This window comes from Phodopus roborovskii, unplaced genomic scaffold (assembly GCF_943737965.1).
Source record: "Phodopus roborovskii unplaced genomic scaffold, PHOROB, whole genome shotgun sequence".
Classification (NCBI taxonomy): domain Eukaryota; kingdom Metazoa; phylum Chordata; class Mammalia; order Rodentia; family Cricetidae; genus Phodopus; species Phodopus roborovskii.
This window is the reverse complement of record NW_026126461.1, coordinates 14,928,363-14,952,843: the sequence shown is the minus strand read 5'-3', so window position 1 is coordinate 14,952,843 and position 24,481 is coordinate 14,928,363. Positions and strand designations below refer to the sequence as shown.

The 24,481-nt window shown below is 45.0% G+C and overlaps 1 protein-coding gene across 2 annotated transcripts in view; it reads left to right on the top strand.

The window, feature by feature from the left end:
- Positions 1-6,381: 6,381 nt before the first annotated feature.
- Positions 6,382-24,481, top strand: part of Vapa (VAMP associated protein A) — a 30,185-nt gene continuing 12,085 nt past the window's right edge. For both annotated transcript variants that reach the window (XM_051190885.1, XM_051190884.1), the window contains exons 1-2: positions 6,382-6,532; positions 23,547-23,699. In XM_051190885.1, coding sequence (XP_051046842.1) covers positions 6,454-6,532; positions 23,547-23,699 — 232 coding nt within the window. In that variant the 5' untranslated portion in view covers positions 6,382-6,453. The remainder of the gene's footprint in view (positions 6,533-23,546; positions 23,700-24,481) is intronic.

The window sequence follows — 24,481 nt, the reverse complement described above, 5'->3', positions numbered from 1 at the left end:
GAATACGTATTGCTTTCATTGGTTAATAAAAAGCTAACAGGCTGGAAGCTGGGCAGGAGATATTGGTAGGATAGCCAGATACAGAGGACTCTGGGAAGAAGGGTGGAGACAGAGAAGTTGCCAGCCAGATGAAGATGGAGCAGGAGATGAACGTGCCATGATAATAAAAGCGTTGTCATGTGGCAGAGCATAAATAGGGAATATGGGTTAATTTAAAATGTAAGTGCTAGTTAGTGATAAGCCCGAGCTATTGGCTGAGCATTTGTAAGTAATATTAAGTCTCAATGCGTTTATTGGGAATGTCTGGTGGAACAGAAGCTTCCACTTACATTAATTATCAAAAGAGTAGATGGACCTGTGTCTATTCTTGCCAGATGTGTGCGTTACTGTGGCCCCTTGCATAACCAGGGTGTCATCTATATTGAAGGGTCCCTTCATCTAGTGGTCCTACCTCTGTATGCCTTCCTGCGGGAATTAAAGTGTCCTGTGCTACAGACATGTGCTCAAGGTTCTCCGCTGCAGTGCTGTCTGCTGCTTTAGAAAAAGAAGCATGCTATTTTACTCACTCATCAATAAGACACAGCAATCTATTCTATACATTCAGCTGATAAAAGAGGACTTGTGCCAATGGACCATTCATCTAATGCTAAGATACTCCTAGCTCAATAAAACAATTATGTAGCAATGTGTTAGAATTATTTTTTTTAATTACTCTAATATGTGGATGTGCATTTTGTCTTTAAGTCTTTGGGCACTGTATGCGCCCAGTGCCTGGAGCCTAATGAGGCCAGAAGAGAAAGCTGGACCTTCTGGGGACTAAAGTTAAAGGTGGTTATGAGCTGCCTTGTGGGTGATGGGAACCAAACCCAGGTCATCTGCAAGAGCAGTCGGTGCCCTTAACCACTGAGCCATCTCTCCAGCCCCAGGGTTCTTACAAATGCTACCCACGACCACAACAAGCTAAATATTTGTAAGAAATTGGGGAATGACACAGAACTTGGCAGGCGATCTTGGCTACCCTGGCATAGCGGGAGATGTGAAGTAAAATTTTATTTATATGCCATCAGATTATGTGATTTATTGCTCTCCATTTCCCTATACATTAGGTGATTTCATCCACGCCCACCATCTCAGTCACCATGCATGCTTCTGACTGCAATCGGTTTCCGAGTAGATCTCCCATTATCTGCCCCTTTCTCCATGAGCATCTCTAAGCATGTTTGCCTCAGTCTAGTCTCCTCCTCCCAGTCAGAAGATGCTGAGCTAGCCTTCATTGCCTCGGCTCCCCCTTCCCACCTTACTGATCACCACCCGAATCAGTAACTGATTGGTTATCTATTGACCATGCACAAAGAGATCACGTTTTTCTGCATCTCCACAATTCCCGCCCTGGTTCACGCTGCCATTCCCTGTGACAGCACCCAGTGTCATCTGAATTGCAGCGCTGGCTTTCCACGTCCACTCCCTGCAGCCGTCTCCGCGCTGCAGCCAAAGAACTTCTGGAGATTGCTCCGAAGACACCATTGTTGGGAGCGAGAGATGGCTCGGCCAGTCAGACTGTGTACTGCTCTTGCAGAGAACCAAAGTTTGGTTCCCGGCACTGTCATGAGGCTGAGCCTGCAGCTCCCGGGGATCCGATGCCACCTCTCGGCCTCCCTGATTACTTGTACATAAATGTGTATACACACACAATTTTGAAAAAGACTGCACTTTTAAACCCTTTGATTCTTCCTTGTTTTCTTATGATAAAGAGCAAGTCACTAGCATGTTTTAAAACAGTCTACATGACCTAGTGCAATATTCTCAATGTGACTGGATTTAGAACCAACCAGAAGACACAGCTGAGGTCAGTGACCCTTGGCGCTCCAGCTTGCCTGACATGGTCGACTGTGCTCAGTGAACCAAAGCACAGTCTTTCTTCCTTAAATCCCGTTTGTCAGGTGTTTCTCATGCAACAGAAAAGTAAAGGGCTCATCTGGTTTCGTACTTCCAAATTTATCCACAGTGACAGCATCAGTCTTCCATTATTGACTTAGAGCGAGCCTGGCTTATGTCACCCACCTAGTCTTCACACATTATCTGTTGGCCTTTTGAACACGCTTCCTATTACTCTTACAAGAGATTTTTCTCTAGACCTTCAAGTCAGTTATCACTGGCCACCTCATACTACTCTAGACTTCTTATTTCTTGTTTACTGAAATTTGACAAAAAAAATATTCCTTGTCTCCATGAGATGAATGAAATCCTGAGGGGTAGGAACAATGTCTCAGTATTAGTCCCCAGCATCTACTACAATACTAGGCACACCGCAATATTTTAAAAGTTAACTCTAATGACATGGCAGTCCTGGGCACTGTTCTGAGGTCTTGTGTACTAACCCATTTAATTATTGTGACAAATCTGGAATGTAAGTCTTACTGTGTCACTTGGTAGATGTCAGACAGGCAAAGACAGATGTAGGGCATTGCTAAGATCACACAGTGGAAACCAGGGTTTGAACCAGACAGTTCAGAGCTGATGTTTTACCATTACTGGTTGTGTTTTATTAGTCTTAATGTTTGTTAGCAGCACGGCCTTCAACATGTTCACTGATTCAAGTTATTCGGGGAACTGCTCATAATCAAATTCATTGCTCTAGAGCACTTCTATACTGAAGGCTGGGTTTCCCTGTAGAGAAGGAACACTTTGGATGGATTGTTTGAGGCAGGGTCTTGCAGTGTAGCCCAGGCTAGCCTCATGCCTGCAGCTCTCTAGTTTCAGCTTCTCAGTTGCTGACATCTGGATGTGTGCACCAACATACCGGGGTAACACAGGTGTCACTTACACAAACACCTTGAGAAAATATTGTGAAGCCCATAGAGATAACTGGTCTCGAGGTGACTACAGCGGCAATAACAAAGTTTTCATATCTCTGAGGCTCATAAAAATTCAGAGAGCTGTGTTCCTGTGTACGTTTACAGACATATACTTAAGGATACTAAGAAAGACCTTTCTGCTTCACCTGAATCAATCTAAGAGAGAACAAGCATTAGGTCCCGTGTTCCCCTTTGTTTCAACAGTTGCCTGACTACTGGGGTGTCAGCTATGGTGGCTGTGGGAAGACACACAGAATCTGTGGCTGGAGCGATGACACAGCAGTTGAGGGTACACCCACACTGAGCAGATCACAACTGCCTGCAACTCCAATGAAAAGGATTAAACACCCTCTTCCGGCCTCCAGGGGTATCAGTCATGCACTCGGTGCACATACACGTAAAATAGAAACGAATCACTTAAAGAACGTAGAATGTAAAACTGGGCACTGTCCTCCCTTCCCGGATTAGTTCTAACATTGGCGTGAGTATTCTCCACAGCCGACAACAGAAGTAAAGCTCGCCAACGGTTATAAAGCTGAATAGCGTGATGATGTTTTTAAGGGTTAGATGTACTACAAGAAAGACATTAATAAATACCAGAGCGCAGGTCTCTTAAACAGTGTGCTCATTTATGAGCGGTGGATGATTCAGGAGCAGCATTCATGTCCTAACAGCGATGGAAGTTGAGTCCTGACACGTCGCATGTGTTTCCAGATATTAGGTTCTGATAGTAGCTCCTCCTCCTCTTCCAGACAGAGCTGGCTGGCCAGGAGCTCATTATGTAGACTAGGCTGGCTGGGAACATAAAAGGCCCACACATTTCTCCCTTCTGAGGGTTGGATGAAAGGCACACACTACCATGCCTGGCTTCTCTTAGCTCTGAAGGGTATGTGTACATGACTTGTTTATTTATTTTAGTGATGCCAAGAAACACTTGATTCCAGCGGTAAATGACTTAAACAGGGAGAAGTTTCTGTAATCAGGTTTCACATTAAGCATGGTGAATGGACACTCCCAGTCACCTTGCAGAGTGACTGGGGTTCTGCTGACTGTGGGCACGCTGAGGATCCCTACACTTTTTAATGAGAGGTGTCTAACCAGCCGTGAAGTGGTTGTTTAGCCAAGGCTAGCGTGTCCACACAAGAATTCTTAGGTGAGCGCAATACTGGAGTTTGTCAGGTTTTTCAGTTCAGAATGAAACAGATGTGCAATGCTATCCTATGGACGGGTTATCAGCTGCAACTCGTTTTTAAAAACTAAGCTAAACCCACAAGCTCTTTCAAATTCTTTATATGTGTGTGTGTGTGTGTACATACATATATATTCTTTAATAAAAATTGACATTTCAGTATGACTTTTGTGGATAAAAAGAATTCAAAGTAAAAAGCAAATGTGCTTTTCAAGTGCCTCTATCTTACTGGGTTCTTCGTGACTTAAGATCTGTGCCGTAGGTTTCACATTGTCTCCTGTGAGCTCTTCTGGGGTAGGGTTGGGGCAGGGACACAGACTCATTCTTGGCCCTCAAATTCAAGAGTGGGTTGTGTGCCCCTAGGGTGGGGAAAGTTTTACCACAGCAAAATGTTTCTGAGCACACAACAATCAAAACCCAAAGCCAAATGAGTGGTGAAACAAAGGGTTTCTGGGGTGCTCAGCCACGTTGCCTGTTGCACTGTGGGGTTATTACTGCAGCCTGGGTTCTGCGCGTGCCATCTTACCGCATGTCTAATGATCGGCGCTTGAAACACCAAGGCTCAGATTTGAGATTACTGTGTTATGAACTGTAACTTTCTAGCCTTTAAAAAAAAAAAAGGCTTATTTTTAGTTATGTGTACTTGTATAGGTCTGTGCACATGAGTGCAAGTGTCCTCAGAGGTCGGAGGCATTGGAGTAGAAGTTACATCTGTGAGCAGGCCGCCATGGACGCTGGGAGCAGCGTGTGCTTTTAACTGCTGAGCCGAGTCCCTGCCTTATAAAGACATAATGGCTTAATTAAGGAAAAAACAGTATTTTCCTACTATTGTTTCTTAGCAAGTGTCAGATTTATACATATTTGGGTTGTATTGTGTTAGAATATTTGGTTTTAAAAATTGCAGTTTTGGTTCCTGACTTGAATTTCACTGGGGGGGGGGGGGGGAAGCCCCTTAATAGATTACAAAGAGTTTCATTACTAAAACAAGCTTCTTTACGATCTATTATCAGTGTTTGCTTTGTAGCACTATTATACATATATATGTCCTATATATCCTGCGTGGCCTAAACACTTCTCAGGTGGAAAGGGGCAGGCGAGCTTAAAAAGTTGAAGTAGCTGTGGTATAGACAGCCCCATTTCAAACTTGCTTCCTGGGGGAGTCTTGGGTGCTTCTTCGTGGCAACAGCGTCAATATGTCGTTTCGCCTGGAGCTTCCTAGAGATTTAAATTCAAGCGGCACCACAGGTTTACTTTCACAGCGTATCCATTTGTTCTGTTTGCTCTTCCTGTCCGTCGACACCCTGGCAATGGGCTGAAGATCAGTCAGCAACTTTGCTGGCCTTTTTCTCCGTTGGTACATACAAAGCGATGCAGATAAAATTTGCAGATTTGGCTTGGGTTTGAAATGGGTCGTGGATCCGGCACGTGAATTCCACGCTGTGGGACGGGACGCTCGTCTCCAGCTTGAGGACACGTGCCTGGCACAGATTCCCCCCGGAGCCGGTCTGCTTTTGGGCGGAGCGCGTGTGTTTCTTGGTCTGGCTTTGCAGGGCTGCGGGGAGGTGAGGGAGGAGGCAGCGCTGGACCACCGGGGGATCGGGGCAGGCCCGCTCCGCGGAGGGCCGAGCAGACGGGCGCGCCCTGCCGCCTCGCCACCGGGGACGCGGGCCTCAAGGCAGCCCGCGAAGCCCTTCTCCCTCCTCCGGGGCAGACGAGGCGCCCTGCGCCAGCGCAAAGCCGTGGCAGCCGCCCCACCCACTCGCTTCCCGGCTCCCGGCAGCCCCCGCGCGGGGCCCCGCCCTCCCCCTCGCCCGGAGCATGCCGGGAGGCGAGGTACCCGGCGCTTCGTGACTGTCTCCGTTCGGAATTCCACTCGGAACGCCGTGAGGCGCCACCGTGGTAGGCGCTGCAGCTCGGCACTCGCAGCTCCTGGGGACCGAGACCGACGCCTGTCTCCGGGCGCCCCGCCCCGCCCCGCCCCGCCCCGCCCCAGCGCGCTCCACCGCGATTGACAGCCGCGGGGCGCCGGGAGCGGCAACGCCGGCCGGGCCCGCGCAGGCGCGCTCGGCCCGGAGGGCGGGGCCCGCACGGGGGCTCCGGGCCGCGGCGGCGCGCACGTCGGCGCGTCGGGCCCGTCACGTGGGCAGCCGAGGCTGGCCGTGCGCGCGGCCGCGGCGGCTGGTGTGGGGTTGAGTCAGTTGTGACACCCGGAGCTGCTGGCTGACCCGCCGGGACGCGCGGCCCAGCAGCAGCAGCGGCAGCAGCGGGCGCCGAGCTTCGGGAGCCTGGCCCCGTCCTAGAGCTCGGCCGAGCCGGCGCCGCCGCCGCCCGCAGCCGCCCCCGCCGCCAGCGAACCGCCGCCGCCGCCGCCGCCGCGGGCGCGCCCCCGCTCTGCCTGCGCTGTCTCCGATGGCGTCCGCCTCCGGGGCCATGGCGAAGCACGAGCAGATCCTGGTCCTCGACCCACCCTCCGACCTCAAATTCAAAGGTAAGCCGGCCGGGGCGCGCCCGAGCGGGGCCGGGGCCGGGTCTGGCCGCGCTCCCCTCCCCCACGCCCGCGCCCAGCGCCGGGGCCGCTGCGCCCCTCGCTCGCCGCCGCCGCCGCCGCCGCCCGCCCCGCTCGCCCGCCCGCCCGCCCGGGCCGCGCTGCGGACGGGAGGGGAAGCAGCCAGCCCGGCGCCGCGGAGGGCTCAGCCGGCCCCGCCGCCGCCGCCATCTTGCGGCCCGCGGGGGCGCCGCGGGAACCCGCCCGCGCCTGCCTCGCTCGCCCTCCCCGCTCGCCCGCCCGGGCGACCTGCACGGCGTCCTTGCCCCCCCCGGGGGGCGGCCGCGGCGCGATCGGGGCTGGCGGGGGCGCCTGCGAGCGGGAGCGGGAGCCTCGGGGTGGGCGGGCGCGGCGCGCAGGGCCGGGAGGGGCGGGCGCGGGCCTCGCCCGGGGTCCCCGCCGTCAGCCGCGCCGCTCGGGAGAGCCGGGAGGCCGGGCGCTGCGTGGCTGGCGCCGGCCCCGAGTGCTGGCAGCGCCCCAGGCGCGCGGCGGAGCGGCCCGGCGTCAGCCCCGGGCACGGAGGGCGCTGGGGCGGTGGTGGGAGCGGGTCCCCGGGAGCGGGGGCCCGGTGTCCTGCCCGCCTCCCTCCCGTGGCCCCCGGGGAGCACGCTCGCCGTCGCGGACTCTGGCGTTTGCGGTTTCCCAGCATACCCCGAGAAAGCTGATAAGGCGGCACGCCGCTCCGGGAGCTGTTGACTTTGGAGCGTTGGCCGCGATAGCGAGGGAGGGAGAGAGATCTCTGGGGTTGGCGATCCTTGTTCAGACCCAGGCCCGTTTGCGTCTCGCTGTGCATGTGGGCTGCGCTGGGGAAGAGGGGTTTAAACCGAACAGCTTGCTAATTGTTGAGGAATCCGGACAGGACGCGCGGCTAAAAAGACCTGCGCCTCCTGGTTAAACATAAAGGGAGCCCCCCCCCCCTTTGAGAGTTAATACCTGGGGTTTTAATTTTAGGAGTCGTGATGAGAACACTCTCCCTTGGGTTGTTGCATAGCAGTTCTAGTATTAAAAGAAAAAAGTAAGCTCATGATTGCGTAAGATTGAGTCCGAATGAAAATAGCTGGATTGTCCCTGTGGGAGCAATTTTTAAATTAAATTATATTTTGAATAGTTTTTAGGACTTAAACATTTTGATATTTTGCTAGCAGTACTTCCTGTCTACTGGGAACCATGGAACGTTTGAAAGGAGACTGGGCTACAGAGACACTAGACAGTGTCTCAGAACTCAGATACTGTGCGGATATTTTGCTGCAGAGATTTTTTTGGAGGGGCCTGGGTGGGGGTGTGCAGAGAAGTCCTTCAAGTGCCTGCTAAAGTAGCCATCATTAGTTGGAGCGATTTAAGGTAAACCTTTATGATACTCTAGTTTGCTTTGCCCTTTGACAGTTCACGAGGAAATTTTCTCAGCTGCATAGCCTGTGTGAAAAGCATTTTATGAGGCGGGTGTCAAAAAACCAGAAGGAACACTGCATTGTGCTTAATCCCGCACATCATTTCTTTCTGATGTTAAATAATTACAGCTGTGTTTATACAACAGGCTCTCGTGTTATCAAAGTAACAAGATTAGTGAGGAGACCAAAAAGATATAAATGGTGTCTGAGGGGAGCAGCTTTTCCTCCCGAGGAAGCTTTGAAGGGAAAAGGTTCTTGTGAACCTGGGGAAGGTTATGCAGAGGGAGGAGCGGGAAACCCGAGGTAGCTGAGAAGACTAGAGTACTTCAGTCCCAGCTGAAGGATGTCTGTAAAGGTGGGCGAAGCTCAGGTGATAGGGAGAGGGCTGAAGTAGGAGTTTGACACTTTGCTAGTCACAGATAATTCTGTACAATGCAGACTTCTGTCTGTAAATGCATAGCTCTATTCTAAGTCGGCTGATTTAGAATCCAAGTGTGCATCTTTTGGTTGACTATATCAGAAATTATTTAGTTGAGTTTTTATTTAACTGTAGGTTTTTTATGCCTTTTGCAAAATTCTTTGATTATTTGCTAGGTTTATTTGAATTATTTGGATTGAACACTTGCGTTATGATGTTCCCTCAGGAGTGACTCATTCAACCATCCTGAGATTGACTGTTTGTTGTCCTTTAACATGAGTAATGACTCGATAAGAGTTATTACTATACACGATTTTGGAAAAGCAGGTGTAGTTTTTGTGTGCATCTCCATCTTTCAGTAAAATTTTAATTAACAGAGTGTAGAAAATCTTTTATGCTTGTAGAGTGAATATCTTTTAGTGTTTTTGTGCATAAAAAGATCGAAAAACATTTTTTGACCCTACCAGCAATTTAGTTTTGAAATTAGATATTTCATGGAAAAAACTTTTTTGTCCTTAAGATTTAATATACTACAAAATTTTTTATTATTTAGCTTAGCATTTTATTTTCCCTAGATAGGATAACTGTATTGGAGGGAAATTTGAAGAAGAAAGTTTTGCAAATGTCAAAATAATTCCAAGTGTATTCTTCCTCCTCATGGTCAGGGGAAAGAGGAAAAATAGACTGCAAAGGTAGCTCATGGTAGTCCCTGATGAATGGAGAGACCTGTCAAGTAGCCATTTCCCAATCTCAGACGGTTCTTTCATCTAGGCCAGGCCGACTTTGGACCCCAGCACAACCAAGAGGATCTTGAATTTTTTTGTAATACTTTCAAATCTTTTTAATTACTTTTTTTTAAAAATAGATTTACTTTTGTCTAAGTATTTCCCTGCAGGTGCTGGGTGCCAGTGAAGGCCAAAAGAGGGTGTCATATCCTTTGGAACTGGACTTAAAAATGGTCATTAGCTGCCATGTGGGCTCTGGGAATTGAACCTGGATCCTCAGGAAAAGTAGTCAGTGTTCTCAACCATTGAGCCATCTCTCCAATGACTTTTTAAACAGAACAAAATACTTTTATTCTTTGACAGTTTTACACACTCACACTTACATACAATGTGTCTTGATTATTCTGTGTTCCCCTCCCAATTCATGCCCTCTTTAAAAAAAGTTATTTTTATTAATTATAGGTATGTATCTTCATGTGGCTATGTGTACATGAATGCAGGTACTCTTGGAGGCTGGAGGTGTAGGACTCCCTGAAGCTGGAGATATGGATGGGTGGTGAGCTGCCTGATGTGGGTGCTGGGAACTGAACTCAGGTCCTTTGAAAGAGCATCGTGCTCTTAACTGCTCAGCCATCTCCCTGGCCTCCCACTACCTTAAAGAGTAGTCTACTGAATCTGTCTATGTGGTGCCGTTACATGGTGTTGGTGTGAGGCTGTCCTCAGGGGCATGGGCAGCCCGTAGCTGCCACCTCCCTTCCCCTTCAAAAGCCTCACTCCCTTTCTCAACAGTGGTCAGCTGACTGGACCATGTGCAGGTCTTGTGACTTTAGAAGTGCAGTGGCCATGACATGTCCCCGGAAGACAGCATCTCATAGCTCTTTTCTGTCCTCTGCTCTTATATTCTTTGCACTTCCTTTAATCCTTGGGGAGTGTAACCCATTGAGGCAGGACTGAGCACTCACTATTAGCATTTTGGGAGGTTCTGAGTCCTGAATTAATGATTGCTCATTACGAAAAGCTTCTCTGATAAGGGTTGAGAGCAACAATTATGAGCATAAATATGAGTGTTCAGAAGTCAACAACATGAGCATTTAGTAAGACGACAGTAGGTTCTCCCTAGGGCCCAAGGTCTCCTCAGTAGTGGGCTTTGGGCAGGGTTACAGGGTCAGTCTTTCCCGTGTGGTCAGGGTTAAGATACAGTTGGAAGCTGATTGGTTACCCTGTGCCATTCATGCCACATTGTCCCAGTGTTGGTATTGACATCTTTCCTTTCCAAGTAACCTGCATAGTTTTTACTTCTCCTGAACTGATTTCTTTAATGAATCTCTGCTTGTACACTTACTCAATAATGAATTTGTCAGGAGGAGTTAGTGAGTTAGTGTTGGAACTACAATTGTAAACTTTTTTTTTTTTTTTTTTGGTGGGGGCAGTTCTAAAGAGCAAGATCCCTGCTTTCAGATAATGACATGTTGGAGAAACTTGACAATTGGGAACTGAGATTCCAATTGTAAGTACAAGTTACCTAGGGCAGCATTTCTCAACCTGAGGGTTGTGACTCCTTTCACAGACCTCTGTCTCCAAAAAATATTTATATTACAATTCGTAACAGCAAATTAGTTACGAAGTAGCAGTGAAAATAGTTTTATTGTTGTGGGTTGCAACAGCTTGAGGAACTCCATGACAGGGTCACAGCATTGAGGGAGCTTGAGAACCACTGACCTAGAGGAAGAAAGTAAAGTGTAGGCAAGAGTACCCCGTGGTAGGAGGGGCCACCTGATGTCAGGCTCGAAAGGGCTCCAGGACCCAGTAGTAGAAAAGAAACGACCAAGGTGTATCTGGCTCTCCAGGTCAAGTGAAAGGTTTTATTTTTTTGTCCTAAGTCACTGAGGGATTGTAAATGTGTGTACTGTAATTTGGGGAGGGGGCACAGCTATAATAGTGGGCTGTGGTATTTTGTGTTTCTAAGGAACACTTAATGGTTGCCATGTACATTGTTATTAGAAGTGAGATGGCCATTGGTGTTGGTGAAAATTAAAGGTCAAAATAGATGTGTGCACTGAGAGAGCAGGTATGGATCGTTAGGCTGCTCACGGGGCTGCAGAACCTTGACTCTCTGGATGAGGACTGGTGACATTTTCATTAGGGTGTCTGGGAGGAGAGTAGGAGGAAGAAGGCCAGGCTTTACTGGTGTGACACGTCTTATAAAACTAACGACGAGGTGCCAAGTAGGCATTTGGTTCTACAAGTGTAGAACCAAATAATAGTAAAAACTTGGAGTCAGCTATCAGGTGGTGAAAGCTGAAGGACCGGAGAAGCAGAGCCGCCAGCCACCTCTATCAATGCTCAGACCAAAGGGGGAACCTCCCAGCCTGCACTGCTTCAGAATGCCTTTCTCTCTTGTCTCCTCCTGCCTTATCTCCCCCCTCCCCCATGTCATCCCTGTCTCCACCCCCTTAGTGCTGGGATTAAAGGTGGGTGTTCACAAGTGTTGGGGTCACCTTTGTGTGAGCTCTGTTTCTCTCTTAGACAGTTTCAGTATCGTGTAGATCAGGGTGGCCTTGAATTTATAAGAGGTCTGTCTGCCTCTCCTGAGTGCTGGGATTAAATAAAGGTGTGTGCCACCACTGCCTGGCCTCTTTGGCTAACTAGTGTGGCTAGCTTTGTACTCTGATCCCCAGACAAGCTTTATTATATCATAATATCACCACATGCAAGCATTTATGATACGGATGAACTTTGGGGGATAATTTTACCTGGAATTGCGTTCTCCGGAAAAAAGATCTTGGGTCTCTTTGCAGTTGTGTTTCTCACCTGCCTGTTAAACATGCTTGTGTTTTGAACTTTCATAGTTGTAAATAATGAGAGCTAGGGTATTTTGTAAAGAGTTGACTAAGGTTGTTTTGAGTTTTTTATTTTTTGTAGAGTCAGTGATAAGTGTAGGGTTTTTTTGGGGGGGGGCATTGCTTTTGAAGATTTGTGACTACTGTATCAGAAAGTTATTTAGCTCCGCTTGTTGGCATTGATGGCACAAGCTTGTAATCCTAGCACGTGGAAGGTGGATCTAGCCTGGGCTATATGAAACAGTCTCAAAACAAAACAAAAAAAACAAAAAACAAAAAGAGGTGGGAGGTAGGAAGATGACTGAGGGGTGTGCTTGCCCTGCAGTCATGAGAGCCTGAGCTTAGATTCCTAGCTCACCTCCCAGTAAAAGGGATGGGGGGGGGGGGTTGCTGGCCAGTCAGTCGAACTGCCTTGGTAAGGCCCAGGCCCGTGAGAGACTGTCTCAGAGGAAGTCGATGGTGTTCCTGATGACACCTAAGTTTATTTTGTTTCCACATGCTGTACATGTGTACCTGCATATACATGCACAATTAAAAATATCAAAAATCACCTAAAAAGTCATTTTAATCAAGTGGAAAATACTCAGTAGAACGCCTCCCCTTTATTTGTAAGTTTTGCTATCTGTGGTTTGTGATCAACTGTGGTCCCAAAATATAGGGACAAAATTCCATACATAATCAATTCATAAGTTTACATTTGTGTCCTGAGTTGGAGGATAAAATCTGGCTTTGTCTTGTTCCTTCTTGACAAGGACCTGACTACACGTTGGACTACTTATTTCCATATTGCAAATCTGCCCACCAACCAGTTACTTAGACATTTTCTTAACAGATTGTCGGTATCATAACATTTGTTTTCAAGTTACCCTTACTTTATTTTTACTTAAAAATGGCGTTTAAAAGATATCAACAGTGGTGTTGGCAATTTCAGTATGCCTGGCTATGCCCAGTGTTTCCTTTAAGTACAAAGTTCTCAGCTTACTAGGGAGGAAAGGAATTCTATGCTGATGTTGCAGACAGAGACTTAGAGTATGGAAAGGCCTCTTTGCATGAAGTTGTCAAGAAGGGAAAGGAGCTTCAATGTGCTTGTTTGCTGTTGTCCCTCAAATGTGAAAGTGCGCAGCCATGGTGTGTGATACGTACTTAGTTACTATGGAAAAAACATCAAATTATACAACTTGGTATAATTTTAGGCAACTGATTTTGATTTTTAGGCATCCACTGGGGGGGGGGAGGGTTTAGGACATATCTCCCATGGATATGAAGGTATATGTGTGTAGAAAAATGGGAAAACTTTATGATGTAAGTTCTTAGAATTTGGTATTTTTTAAATTGTTAGTATTGGTAATTGGTAATGTTGCTTTAGTGTATCAGATTCCTTTTCCCCCAAATTTTGTTAATGCATACATGGTATTAGTTTTTATTATTGCTGTGACAAAACACATGGCTGACAACCCAGGAAGAAAGGCTTGTTTCATTCATCTTAGCAGTGCATCATAGTAGGAAGCTTGAGGTCCCATTCACTCCCCGGCCAGGAAGCTGAGTTTCCCATTATTTAGTCTAGGACTTGAACTTGGGCAGTGTCCAGTCACAGTTCGTGTGGGTTTTCCTCCCTCAATCAATCAGCCTGACCTAGATCACCCCTCACTGATGTGCACACAGGCTTCCCTGGTGACTTTAGAGCCTGTCAAGTTAGTCTTGTCCATCGCAGGTACGTAACATGATGCTGTGCATACATGGTCACATGACTGAAGCAAAAGAGCTTGTCCCCACGCCTCCTTTTCGGCCTTCTTCACCCCTCCCCCAATTAAAGTTCTGTCATGTATCGGGGATCCAGGCACAGCATTGTTAGGTCTCCAGACAGGTTCATCCTTCGTGTCCCTTGACCTCCTTCCCCACACCATCCCTCCCTTACCTTTTTTCAAGTTTCATTTTAAGACCCAGTCTTATGGTTGCCTAGAGCTCAGAGATGTCCACGTCTCTGCCTTGTAAGTGCAGTCACCATGCCTGATTTCACATAGCTCTCGCAGCCATGCAGAAATGGTTCGTGAAGGGGCCCTGCTGGCCAGGCGTCCTTTTTACTTTATTTCTGGTCTCTTTTCCTTGTTGACTTTGTGTCTTCTGAGGGACTGTTCTGTGAAGGGTTAGATGCTCTTCTGAGGGACTGTTCTGTGAAGGGTTAGATGCTCTTCTGTGATGGACAGTTTGGCTTTCTTAGAATTACAAACACTTATTTTTGGAAGAAAACTAACCCTTACATGACTGATACTTGCAAATGCCCGTTTACTTACTGGGTTTATTGTAACTGGAATGTGACTCAGATCACTGAAAACTTTAAACTTAGGAAGTTTCCAAGAATTAATACATTGTATGCTTCTTTACAAAAGTACTAAATAATTTAAACATATCATTAGTAATCTTGATTTACTTATGTGTGTATTTTTGTTTGCTTTTTTTGGGTGGGGGGAGTGAACTGGAACCAAATACCAGGCTCCATGTGCACTAGGCAAGTGTTCTGTCACTGAGATAACAGCTTTAGTACTTGCCTAAATTCTTCTAAAACAATTATTCTACAACCTGCATTTCATTTATTACTTGAGATTGTATTTCTTGAAAGAAAAGGGAACATTTTCTTTGCATATCATTGTATTCTTATTTAAAACTCAGCAGTAAATCTTTAATAGTGTCTAATATTCAGTCTGGAAATTTCCCAATTGTACTTATGCTTTTAGTTGTTTCAGTGTGCGCATTGAATGAGGTTGCTGTGTGCTATGCCTTTGTCTGCATCATAAGTAATGTCTCCACAATCTTTTCCTGTCCCTTTAAATCTGCCATTGATTTGTTGAAAAGACCATATCAGCTGTCCAACAGAATGTTTCCTATCTAGATGTGTTAATGTGTTTTCTGTAGAGTTGTGGATTCATTAAAGGGGCTTGATTAGTCTTGGATTTCAGTATTTGTTTGTGGCAACAGTGTGTCTGCTGTTCTGCTTGTAGTGACAAATGATGACAGTATTACCCCTTACATCGAGAATGTACATATGAACGATCCATTCATGGTAACAGAAAGAAAGCTGGAAGAATGCTCTTAGTATTTTTATATTTTTGCTTTGTTTTCTGAGGTTGCTAAAGTGATTATGTAGTGCTTATAATGAGAATAATTTAAATAATTTATTCATCTTGGCACCTTTGGGAGGTTAATTGGAGGTTTTCATTTGTTTCATATAGATTTCCCTTTCTCTCATTAATAGCGTAATTATTTCTTCAGTTTTACAGGAAATGTGTATAAAGATTGTGGCGTAACATCTGTGAAAGTTAAACTCAAAGGGAGTGACTTTTGTCAAACATTGATAATGAATACATAAAAGAAACATAAAGGAAAGGCTTTGCTTAACGAGCTGTCACCAGAGACTGCCAGAGCCACCACCTCACAGGGTCACTGTACCCTTTCTCAGAAAGTCCTTTCTGTAAGGGTGTTATTCAGTATCTAGCTGCCATAGGCTGGATTATTACACTGGTACTGTCCATCCTTCTTTCCTAAGATTGTTTCAAAACAATGTAATCACCTATAGTTTTAAAACTTCCCTTACTCAGACTGCTTGGATATGCACACTGTTAGGAGTGTTCATTGCTACTTTGTTGATCTTGGGAGAATCTCTTTGGTTTGGGTTGACACAATTAGTGCTGATTTACAGTTTAAATTGTACTTAAAGTCTGGTTTGTCCCGGTGGCTCAGTCAGTGGGTAGAGACACTTGTCCATGACCCACAGAGAGGAAGGAAAGAACATACCATCTCACTCACATTGCCCTCTGACCCCCACACTTTCACTGTGGCACCCATATGCATGTTCACACACACACACACATTAAAAATAAAAGTTAAATTTTTTTAAAATAAAACCTGATCTGTAATAACTTTGCAAACATTAAATTGCACACAAATGTAGTATGTTGCCATCAGTTGCTGACTTCTTGTAAGAATTTCATTAGATGTATTTGGTGATAATTCTCTGAGAATTGCTCCAGCCCAAAGGATTAAACAACCAGGCTCAAGGTCCCTCCTCCTCAGATAGTGTGGATTGGTTCAGTGGGCCACTGTTTTAGGGTTTAAAAAAAAAAAATTACTAGCTGGGTGGTGGTAGCGCTCACGAGGCAGAGGTGGATTAATCTCAGTGAGTTCAGGACCATCCTGGTTTACAAGGCAAGTTTCTGGGCAGCCAGGGCTACATAGAGAAATCTGTCTCTGGAGGGGGGGAGTACTAGCAAGAACAGAATCACAGGTGAAAAATGTTGATACAATGTGTACAGACTCTACATCTCAAGATTCAAACAACCGCTCAAAAGGAATGGATAGACTTTTGTTATTATAGCAAGCATATGACAACACTTGGCATAGTATTGACCTTGTATTTGGTATTGTAATGTAGATATACTTTAAAGAATAGTGGTGGGCAGGGGGGTGGTGTATGCCTTTAATCCCAACACTCAGGAGGCAGAGGCAGGCAGATCTCTGAGTTCGAAGCCAGCCTGGTCTACAGAGCTACTTCCAGGACAGAGAAACCTGGTCTTGAAAAAAACAAAAACAACAACAAAAAATAGTGGTGGGTTGTTGTATATAGGTTATGTGTAAAAAATGTATTTGGCGTTTTATATACTAGATCTGACCTGAGCACCCGCAGATTTGGGTGTCTATGTGGTTCTAGGACATAGTTTGTGAGTTGTGGGAGGCCTAAATAAGCAGTTTCATTGGCAAAGGGAAGATACATAGCTGGCCACTGCAAGGGCTAGCTTTTATGTATACTGATGACTGACAAGTGAACATGTTTATGCCTGGACTGTAGGCGCAGATGAAGGTAGTTAAACTCTGCACTTAAGGCCTTCACTTAGAGACGGGACAGACTTGGGCCAGGGCACTCAGAGCAGAGCAGCTGTTTATGGTGCTCTTTTTCTTGGGTGTGATTTCTGTGATGTAGCTCTTCTCTCCCATGCTTCCATCTTCAGTAGTGAACTCTGAAAAGCAGGGAGGCGTGTGCGTTTGGAAAACTGATTTAGACCAGGGCCGCCTCTCCCTTCCCCCACTTTATTCTTTCCTTTTTTGTGAGTTTGAGGCTATTCTTGGCTACATGTGGAATCCTCTAAAAAATATTAGCAAAACTAAAATCAAAAGTAATCCCCAAATGACTATAATCAAGTATGAAATGTTTTAGAATACAATTACTGTCTGCCATCTTTATTTACCATTGAGAAGACACCTTCTAAGATAATAAGTTGATCATGACATCACTTAATTTTAGAGATGAGGAACCTTACTGTTTTTGGGATCAGTCACCTAGTTAATTAATGACTTTAGATTTTAAACCATTTAGCTTTCTGCATTATATTGTTTTTTTTTTTTTTAAAAGCTGTAATACACCAATAACAGAAACCAGTCTCCCTTTTCCCCCAAAAGTTTTTGAGAACAATGAAAAGGATAATTGTTTCAACTTTTAACAAAGTTGCTTTCTTTTGGAAGGTGACAGATGGGTGTTGGGCTTATGTGCCTATAACGATACTACAGTATTGGAGAATGGTTTATAAAATAAGATAAACGCTTCCTGCTCACTGGTAGCTTTTTAACAGTGGATGTAGCCTCTCGTATGGGCAATCCTGTTGGCCTCCCCTAATGACTGAACACTGACTACCTCTATATTAAGTGCATTTTGGTGAGATTTTCATAAGATATTTGGAAACTTATATAATGCCGTATGGATAAATTAGTGCAGCAAGCAGCTTAAATAATTAAAGCTTTAAAATTTTAGAGGCTCTAGCACTAATTTCAAGATCCATACTTCAATGAAAAATTGTGAAGCGCTATTTTATGTGTTTTAACTAACCCTTTCTGAAGAAATAGAATTCATTTTGGGGCTGGAGAGGCGGATAAGAGCATTAGCTGCTCTACAGGGGTCCTGAGTTCGATTTCCAGAACATACATGGCCGCTCACTAGTCCTTGTTTGATGTCAGATGCAGACAAGATATCCACGTACGTAAAGTACATGAATACAGCATACATTAGGAAAACTCACTTTGTTCTTCTAGAAACTGGCAGTTTATTTGTGCAACAGTATTTGTACAATAATGCTTTCCAGTAACTATGATGTCAGCCATTGTAACGGCTGGAGATACAGCAGTGAATGAAACAAATAGTCTTCATGGTACTTCAGCACAGCGTGGAGCAGGTAATAAATTAAGGTGCCTTCCTTGCTTAAGAAGTTTGTAGGGGCTGGAGTTAAAAGTACTTGTTGCTCTTCCAAAGGACCTGTACTCTATTTCCAGCACCACATAGCAGTTCATAACAATGTAACTGCATTTCCAGGGATCTGACACCCTCTTCCTGCCTTCCCTGGAACCAGACAAACATGCAGTCAAAATACACATAAAGTAAAGTTAGAAATTAGTAATGAGCATATTTAGAGCTTTCTTGGATATAAAATGTTGAAATATTTACTTCAGACGTGTCATTTAACATTGACCTATGGTGCCAAAGGAAATAAATATATAGTGCTGATTTGACGGCCCTTATGCCCCAGAAATCTCCATGATGTGTTTATGGAAGTAAGTGTAGTTGAGGCTCTGGAATCAGACCTAGTTAGAGTTCCATGCTTTTGGAGATAGGGTCCCTTACATAGCCCTGGTTGTTCTGGAACTCACTGTGTCGACAGGCTGGCCCTGCACTCAGATCTTCCTTCCTCCTGAGTGCTGAGATTTAGTGTGACCCACCACAGTTGGCTTAGGAAACTCTGTTACTTACAGCTCAATTGGGCAAAACCTGTGAAAAGATACTGGAGAATTCCTCACTTGTATTTATGTATTTACATAGGGACTATCCAGCCCTCATTAGTACAGTCAGAGTAAAAATGCAAAGTAGAATGATTACTCAGCCATGTCTCTGGTATATGGTAATTCATCAGATATGTGTGAGAAACACAAAGACTCAGTTCAGTCAGCATGAATTAAATGCTTCTCTAGGAGGTTAGGTGTGATAGAATGGGTGGGAGAAGGCATACACATACTAGGAAAGTGTAACTACGAATGGATTGTATTTCATATGAACTGTGCAGTCAGCCATGGTTTCTTTTAATGATGCATTCTTTGGTACTGAACTTGGCTCTTATGTAGAAGCCACTAACAGTCTGTATCGTAGGGAAGAGCTGAGACTTTGTGAACAACTGTGAAAAGACTGGAAATTCAGTTTGCTGCAATTTCATGGATGTTAGAAGACTTGCAAACAGCTGAATTGGAATAGAAAGGACTGCTGTGTTACTCTTGGCACTGCTAAGAGCTCTCTGTAATTGTGGTTTTTTTCCTGAGTCACCCCAGGTTCCAAGGTGGGTGACAGAGGGCTTCAGATTGGAGTTTATCCCTAGAGTGGCTTTGCATGGAGCTGAGAAGCCCTGAGCTCATCTTGGTGTGCTGCATGGAAATGTACTTGACCTTAGTCGCAGAATGTGGGCCAGTGAGCATACCTGATCTGACCCTCAGGAAGGAGGCGGCGCTATCTCATAGGACTGCTTCTTGAGAGGCTAGGAACAAATGCAGACGTGCTAGAGACTCTTAGAGCATAGTGTGTCCAAAGGATTGCCTAGAAAATGTCTGAAACATGAAACTGCACAGAGTTGATGGGATCCAACCTGTGTTTGTATGAGTGTTCACGGTGTGTTTCAGGTTCCTTGTGTAAACTGTCATAGAGGAGGAAGCAAAGTTGATTCTCTTTGCAGCTGAGCTCAGCTTGACACTTGAAGAAAGATTTATTATTAGGGATGGATGAAGTTTTTAAAGCTTAGATTCTATTTTTAGTTTTATTTTTAGAACCATAGTCAGAATTCCTTATTTCTTTAGATTTTGTTTTCTGTGTGTGACACTTGCTAATAATGTATGTACATTCACTATATGTGTGCCTGGTGTTAACAGGAGTCGAAAGAGGGCAGTCACTGGATTGTCGACCAGGTGGGTGCTAGGAACTGAACCCTGGATGGATCCTCTGTTGTCTGAGATAGTTTCTTTGACCAGGGTGGCCTCAACTCATAAAGATCTGCCTGCTTTTGCCTCCCATGTGCTAGAATTTATGCCTGAACTACTTAAAAGTAAGTTTAAAAAAAGAAATGCAATCTCAGTTTCAGATCTTTTCCCACTTACACCTACCTGGACTTAGATGCTTTTTGGCTCAATGCCTCTGACAGATGATGGAGTTAGGGGATGTGATAGGTGCTTAAAGGACAGTATACAGGTACAAGGTAACGGTTTCCGACAGTAAACATACACCTGGGAGAGCTGTGTGTGACTAATGCACATACAGTGTGTTGTTATTTTTAAAGGAGCGCTGTTCCTGTGAGCCGATTATCATTCTGAGGGAGGAGTACTGTCCCATAGCCCACTGTGATTGGCATGGAGTGTTCTTTACCATAGGTGATCTTAGAGTGGGCTAGGTCAGTAATTGGTTCCTACATTTGAAGCTGTTCATTTGGGATAAATGGCAGACTTATGGAGAAGTTAAGCTTTAGAAACTCTGAATATAAACTTTCATTTTTAACATAAATTGCTTGAAGTCTTATGTTCTTAGCAAAATCTGTGTTTTCACTGTTCATCATTTTCCTGAAGGTTATATAATGACCAGATTTTCTAAAAATTTCTTTGTGAGTTTTACATCAATGAAAAATGTGTACAGTTAAAATAGCTTTTAAAAAGGAAATATACCTATTGCAGTCAGCATTCAGGATGAGAAAAGACATCGTGTATGTATGTCTGTGTAGGGGATGTGCTTGAGGGAAAGGTGCTTGCAGAGTCGAGAAGAGGGTGTCGAATCCCCTGGAGCTGGTGTCACAGGTGGGTGTGACCCACCCAACATGGGTGCTGGGAGCTGAACTTCTGTCTTTTGCAAGAGCACTAATAACTGCTGAACCATCTCTATCCCCTTCATTTAAAGCATAAGTTGTATTAATGTGCTCCTTATTAACTCTAAATTATCTGTCCACATACACAATTTAATACAGTGCCCTCCCCATAACAAAATGAAATAAAAGATATTTTTCTACTGAAGTATGTATTTCAATATATAAATGTTTAGACACGGTCAGTAGTATGCTTAATGAAGTCATATGCTGTGGTGATTTGAATGAAAGTGGCCCTGTAGGCTGATAGGAAGAGTGGCCTTGTTAGAGGGCATGTGTCACTGTGGGCGGGCCTTGAGGTTGCAGATTCTGAAGCCAGGCCCCATGTCACTCCCTTCCCCTGCTGCTGCCTGTGGATTCAGATGTAGAGCTCTCAGCTACCTCCAGTACCCTGTCTGCCTGTCCACCAGCGGGCTTCCTGCCATCATGATAATGGAGTATAAGCCAGCCCCAGTTCACTATTTCCTTCAGAGGGTTGCCATGGTAGTGGTGTCTCTTCACAACAGTAGACATATGCTTAAACCTATTTTAATAAGTTCAGGGTTAGGAGGAACAAGACAGGACTCACTGACTAAGTTAGGAGTTTTTCCTTACCATTATGGAAAGACAAAGTAGAATACACTTAGGGTGGAGTCAGGTCAGTGAGTTGCTGGTGAATGTTCACGAACTAATTAATAACATGAATTGCATTGCTAACTTAAGTATGACATAAATGTTGTAATGGTGACCTTTACTTTTTAGTGTTGAAAAAATTTCCCTGTTTTAACAAAGTCATCCTCAAAAAGAGGCCTCCCCCCATGTTTGTGTTTTGTTTTGAAGTAACAATAGACTGTCAAGTTTAGGACATAGCACTGTGACCAGGTAGCACATTGTGGTTGGAGATTGGGGCAGAGTAAAACCACCCATAGAATATTCCGGAAGCAAAATAATCTGGAAGAATTGGATATTTCCTCCAAAAGGATATATCTCTGCTTAGTGAAAGATTCTATCACTTCTTCAGTTTGTCACTCTGGGAATTAGGTCTTTGGGGGATTTTCAAAACCCAAAATTCTATAGCAGGATGAACATTTGAAAGTTTATAAATTATTCTGTGGGACTGCCTGGCATTGCAGAATGTTTACTATTCTATATCTCTACTCTCCCTGTTGAACCATTCAGCTGTAATGCCAAGGGAAAATATTTTGAGTCTTTAGGTCAAAGTTTGTGTTTGTACCATATAGCACCTTCAATTTATATAACCTCTTTTTTTCTGAGACTTGTAAAGGGGTGGGTGTGTGTGTGTGTGTGTGTGTGTGTGTGTGTGTGTGTGTGCGCGCGCGCGCGCGCGTGTGAGAGGGAGGGAGGGAGGGAGGGAGGGAGGGAGGGAGGGAGGGAGGGGAGAGAGAGTGTGCCAGTGTGTATCTGTCTGGTAGTAGGGTGATAACAGCTCCTACAAAAGTCTTAGCTTTCATGAGTTCCGTGTGAGGTGTTTGTAGAGAGATGCCCATGCATGCTCTTAGGGTAAGTTGTAGCTGTCATTGGATTGTCAGGTCTCTGGCTTACAGATGTGGAGCTTCTGAACCTAGCAGCAGTCTTAGTTGACTGTACAGTACGGTTTGCTACTGTGCTCATGGCTGTCGTGGTTTTTAACCTTCCCTAGTAAGAAGAGGCAGTGGGCTGAAGCTTGCTCAGGACACAGTGGAATAGAGTCTCAGTTTACCCTCCCTCTCTTTAGGTGTTTTCTACAGGGTTTATGCCATTCTTTCCTAAGGTTAAAGTGTCTAAGCATTTTGTTTGCGGAGATTCTTTGTCCTTTTGATGTTTTATTTCATCTTTTCATTTTTATGGTTAGAATATTTAATTCCTGTTGGGTAATACATTAAGCACTCTTTTCAGAACACATACAATTCTTAGGAGTTTGTTGATTGACATGCATATAGTTATTATTAAAGTGCTGTGCAGGTTGACCAGAAGGTCCGCTGTAGCGCCTCCTGCCACCCTGCATGCTCTTACCGCCGTGATGTAAGGGCATTGAGAGTAGTGAGGGGGGGCTCCTTGCAAGCGCTGTCCCTTGCAGATGTGTCTGTTCCTAGGGAAGCGGCTGGTTGGAGGCCTTCCCTTTTTATCTTGGTTAATTAATTGTACTGTAGAAATGTTATTCCATCTGTTTATAAGTACTGAACAAGTGTGTGAGCAGCGAATGGGCTGAGAAGCATAAGTACTATCAGCTTTTAGTGCCTTTGGATACAGGACCGTCTACGTTAGCCTTGTGAATGTGGAGTGAGTTGGTGAATTCTGTCAGTTGTGTGGCATGAACACACTGTAAGAATAGAATTGTGGCTAACAAGGTGGCCCTGGGTGAAGATGCTTTTTGCCAAGCCTGAGGACCCACGTTTGGTTTCTGGTACTTACCTAATGGTAGGAGAGCACGAATCCCAAAGCGTCTTCTGATCTCCATGCAGCCACTGTGGCATGTACTGCTCATACACACAACACAAAAACACGATAAATAAATGTAATCAAAATTAAAAAAAATCATGGTTGAAATTATCAAAAGATGGATAGAGACAATTCTTATTTTCTTTAGAAGATGGGATGGAGATTATATTAATTTAATCTTGAATTCTGCTGTTGATGTGACTCCAGTTTTAATTCTCTTCTCTCTCTCTTTTAACCCTTCCAGGCCCCTTCACAGATGTAGTCACTACAAATCTTAAGTTGCGAAATCCGTCGGACAGAAAAGTGTGTTTCAAAGTGAAGACCACAGCACCGCGCCGGTACTGTGTGAGGCCCAACAGTGGAATTATTGACCCAGGGTCAATTGTGACTGTTTCAGGTAGCCACAGCTCATGGCCTAGACTTAGTGTTTTTCGGTTATCTTCCCTTACAAACATTTATTGAGACCCTTTCACTCTGATTTTGTGTGTAGGCCTATGATAAATTAATTATTGTCGATTTGGAACATCACATCTTTTTTTTTTTTTTTTTACTTCTGTAGCTCACCACCACGTTCTGTGTTCTTACTAGCGTTTCTTTTGAAAATGGCACTGTTTTGCTATTAAGTCATGTTCCATGCAACCACAGAAGTGTTTTGAGCCTTTTACTTAAAAACATACACCTGTTTTGGGCCTACTTAACAAAATCAGGTGACCCTTTATGCCTTTCAGTGTGAGTGCCAACAGTGGCTTACCTCGGCGCCACACCGCTCCAACTCCCTTGTGTAGTGAGCGCCCTTAGTGCTTCCTTCTGCACCGAGTCCCTGCTGTGGGGTACTGTCAGTGTGCATCCTTCCCTAGGCAGCCCTCCTAAAGAGACACACGCCAGCATCAGCATCATGGCAAGATCGGCAGCGAGCCTGGGCCTGCAGAGACTTTCGCTTTAAAACAGTAGCCCGCCCGCCCGCCCTTTAAGAAAACAATAGTTCTCAACTCCCGCTTTTGTTAATTACAAAGGGAGCAGGAAAACACGTGGGTTCTCTATTTGTCATGTCAGACATGGCCATCAGTTTGGGGGACATGGCAGAGAAAATGCATGTATTAAAATAAAATCCTAGTGTCTCTTGATAATACTCTGAAAATTTTAAGATATCTAATTATATAAGGCCCATTGGGAATATTT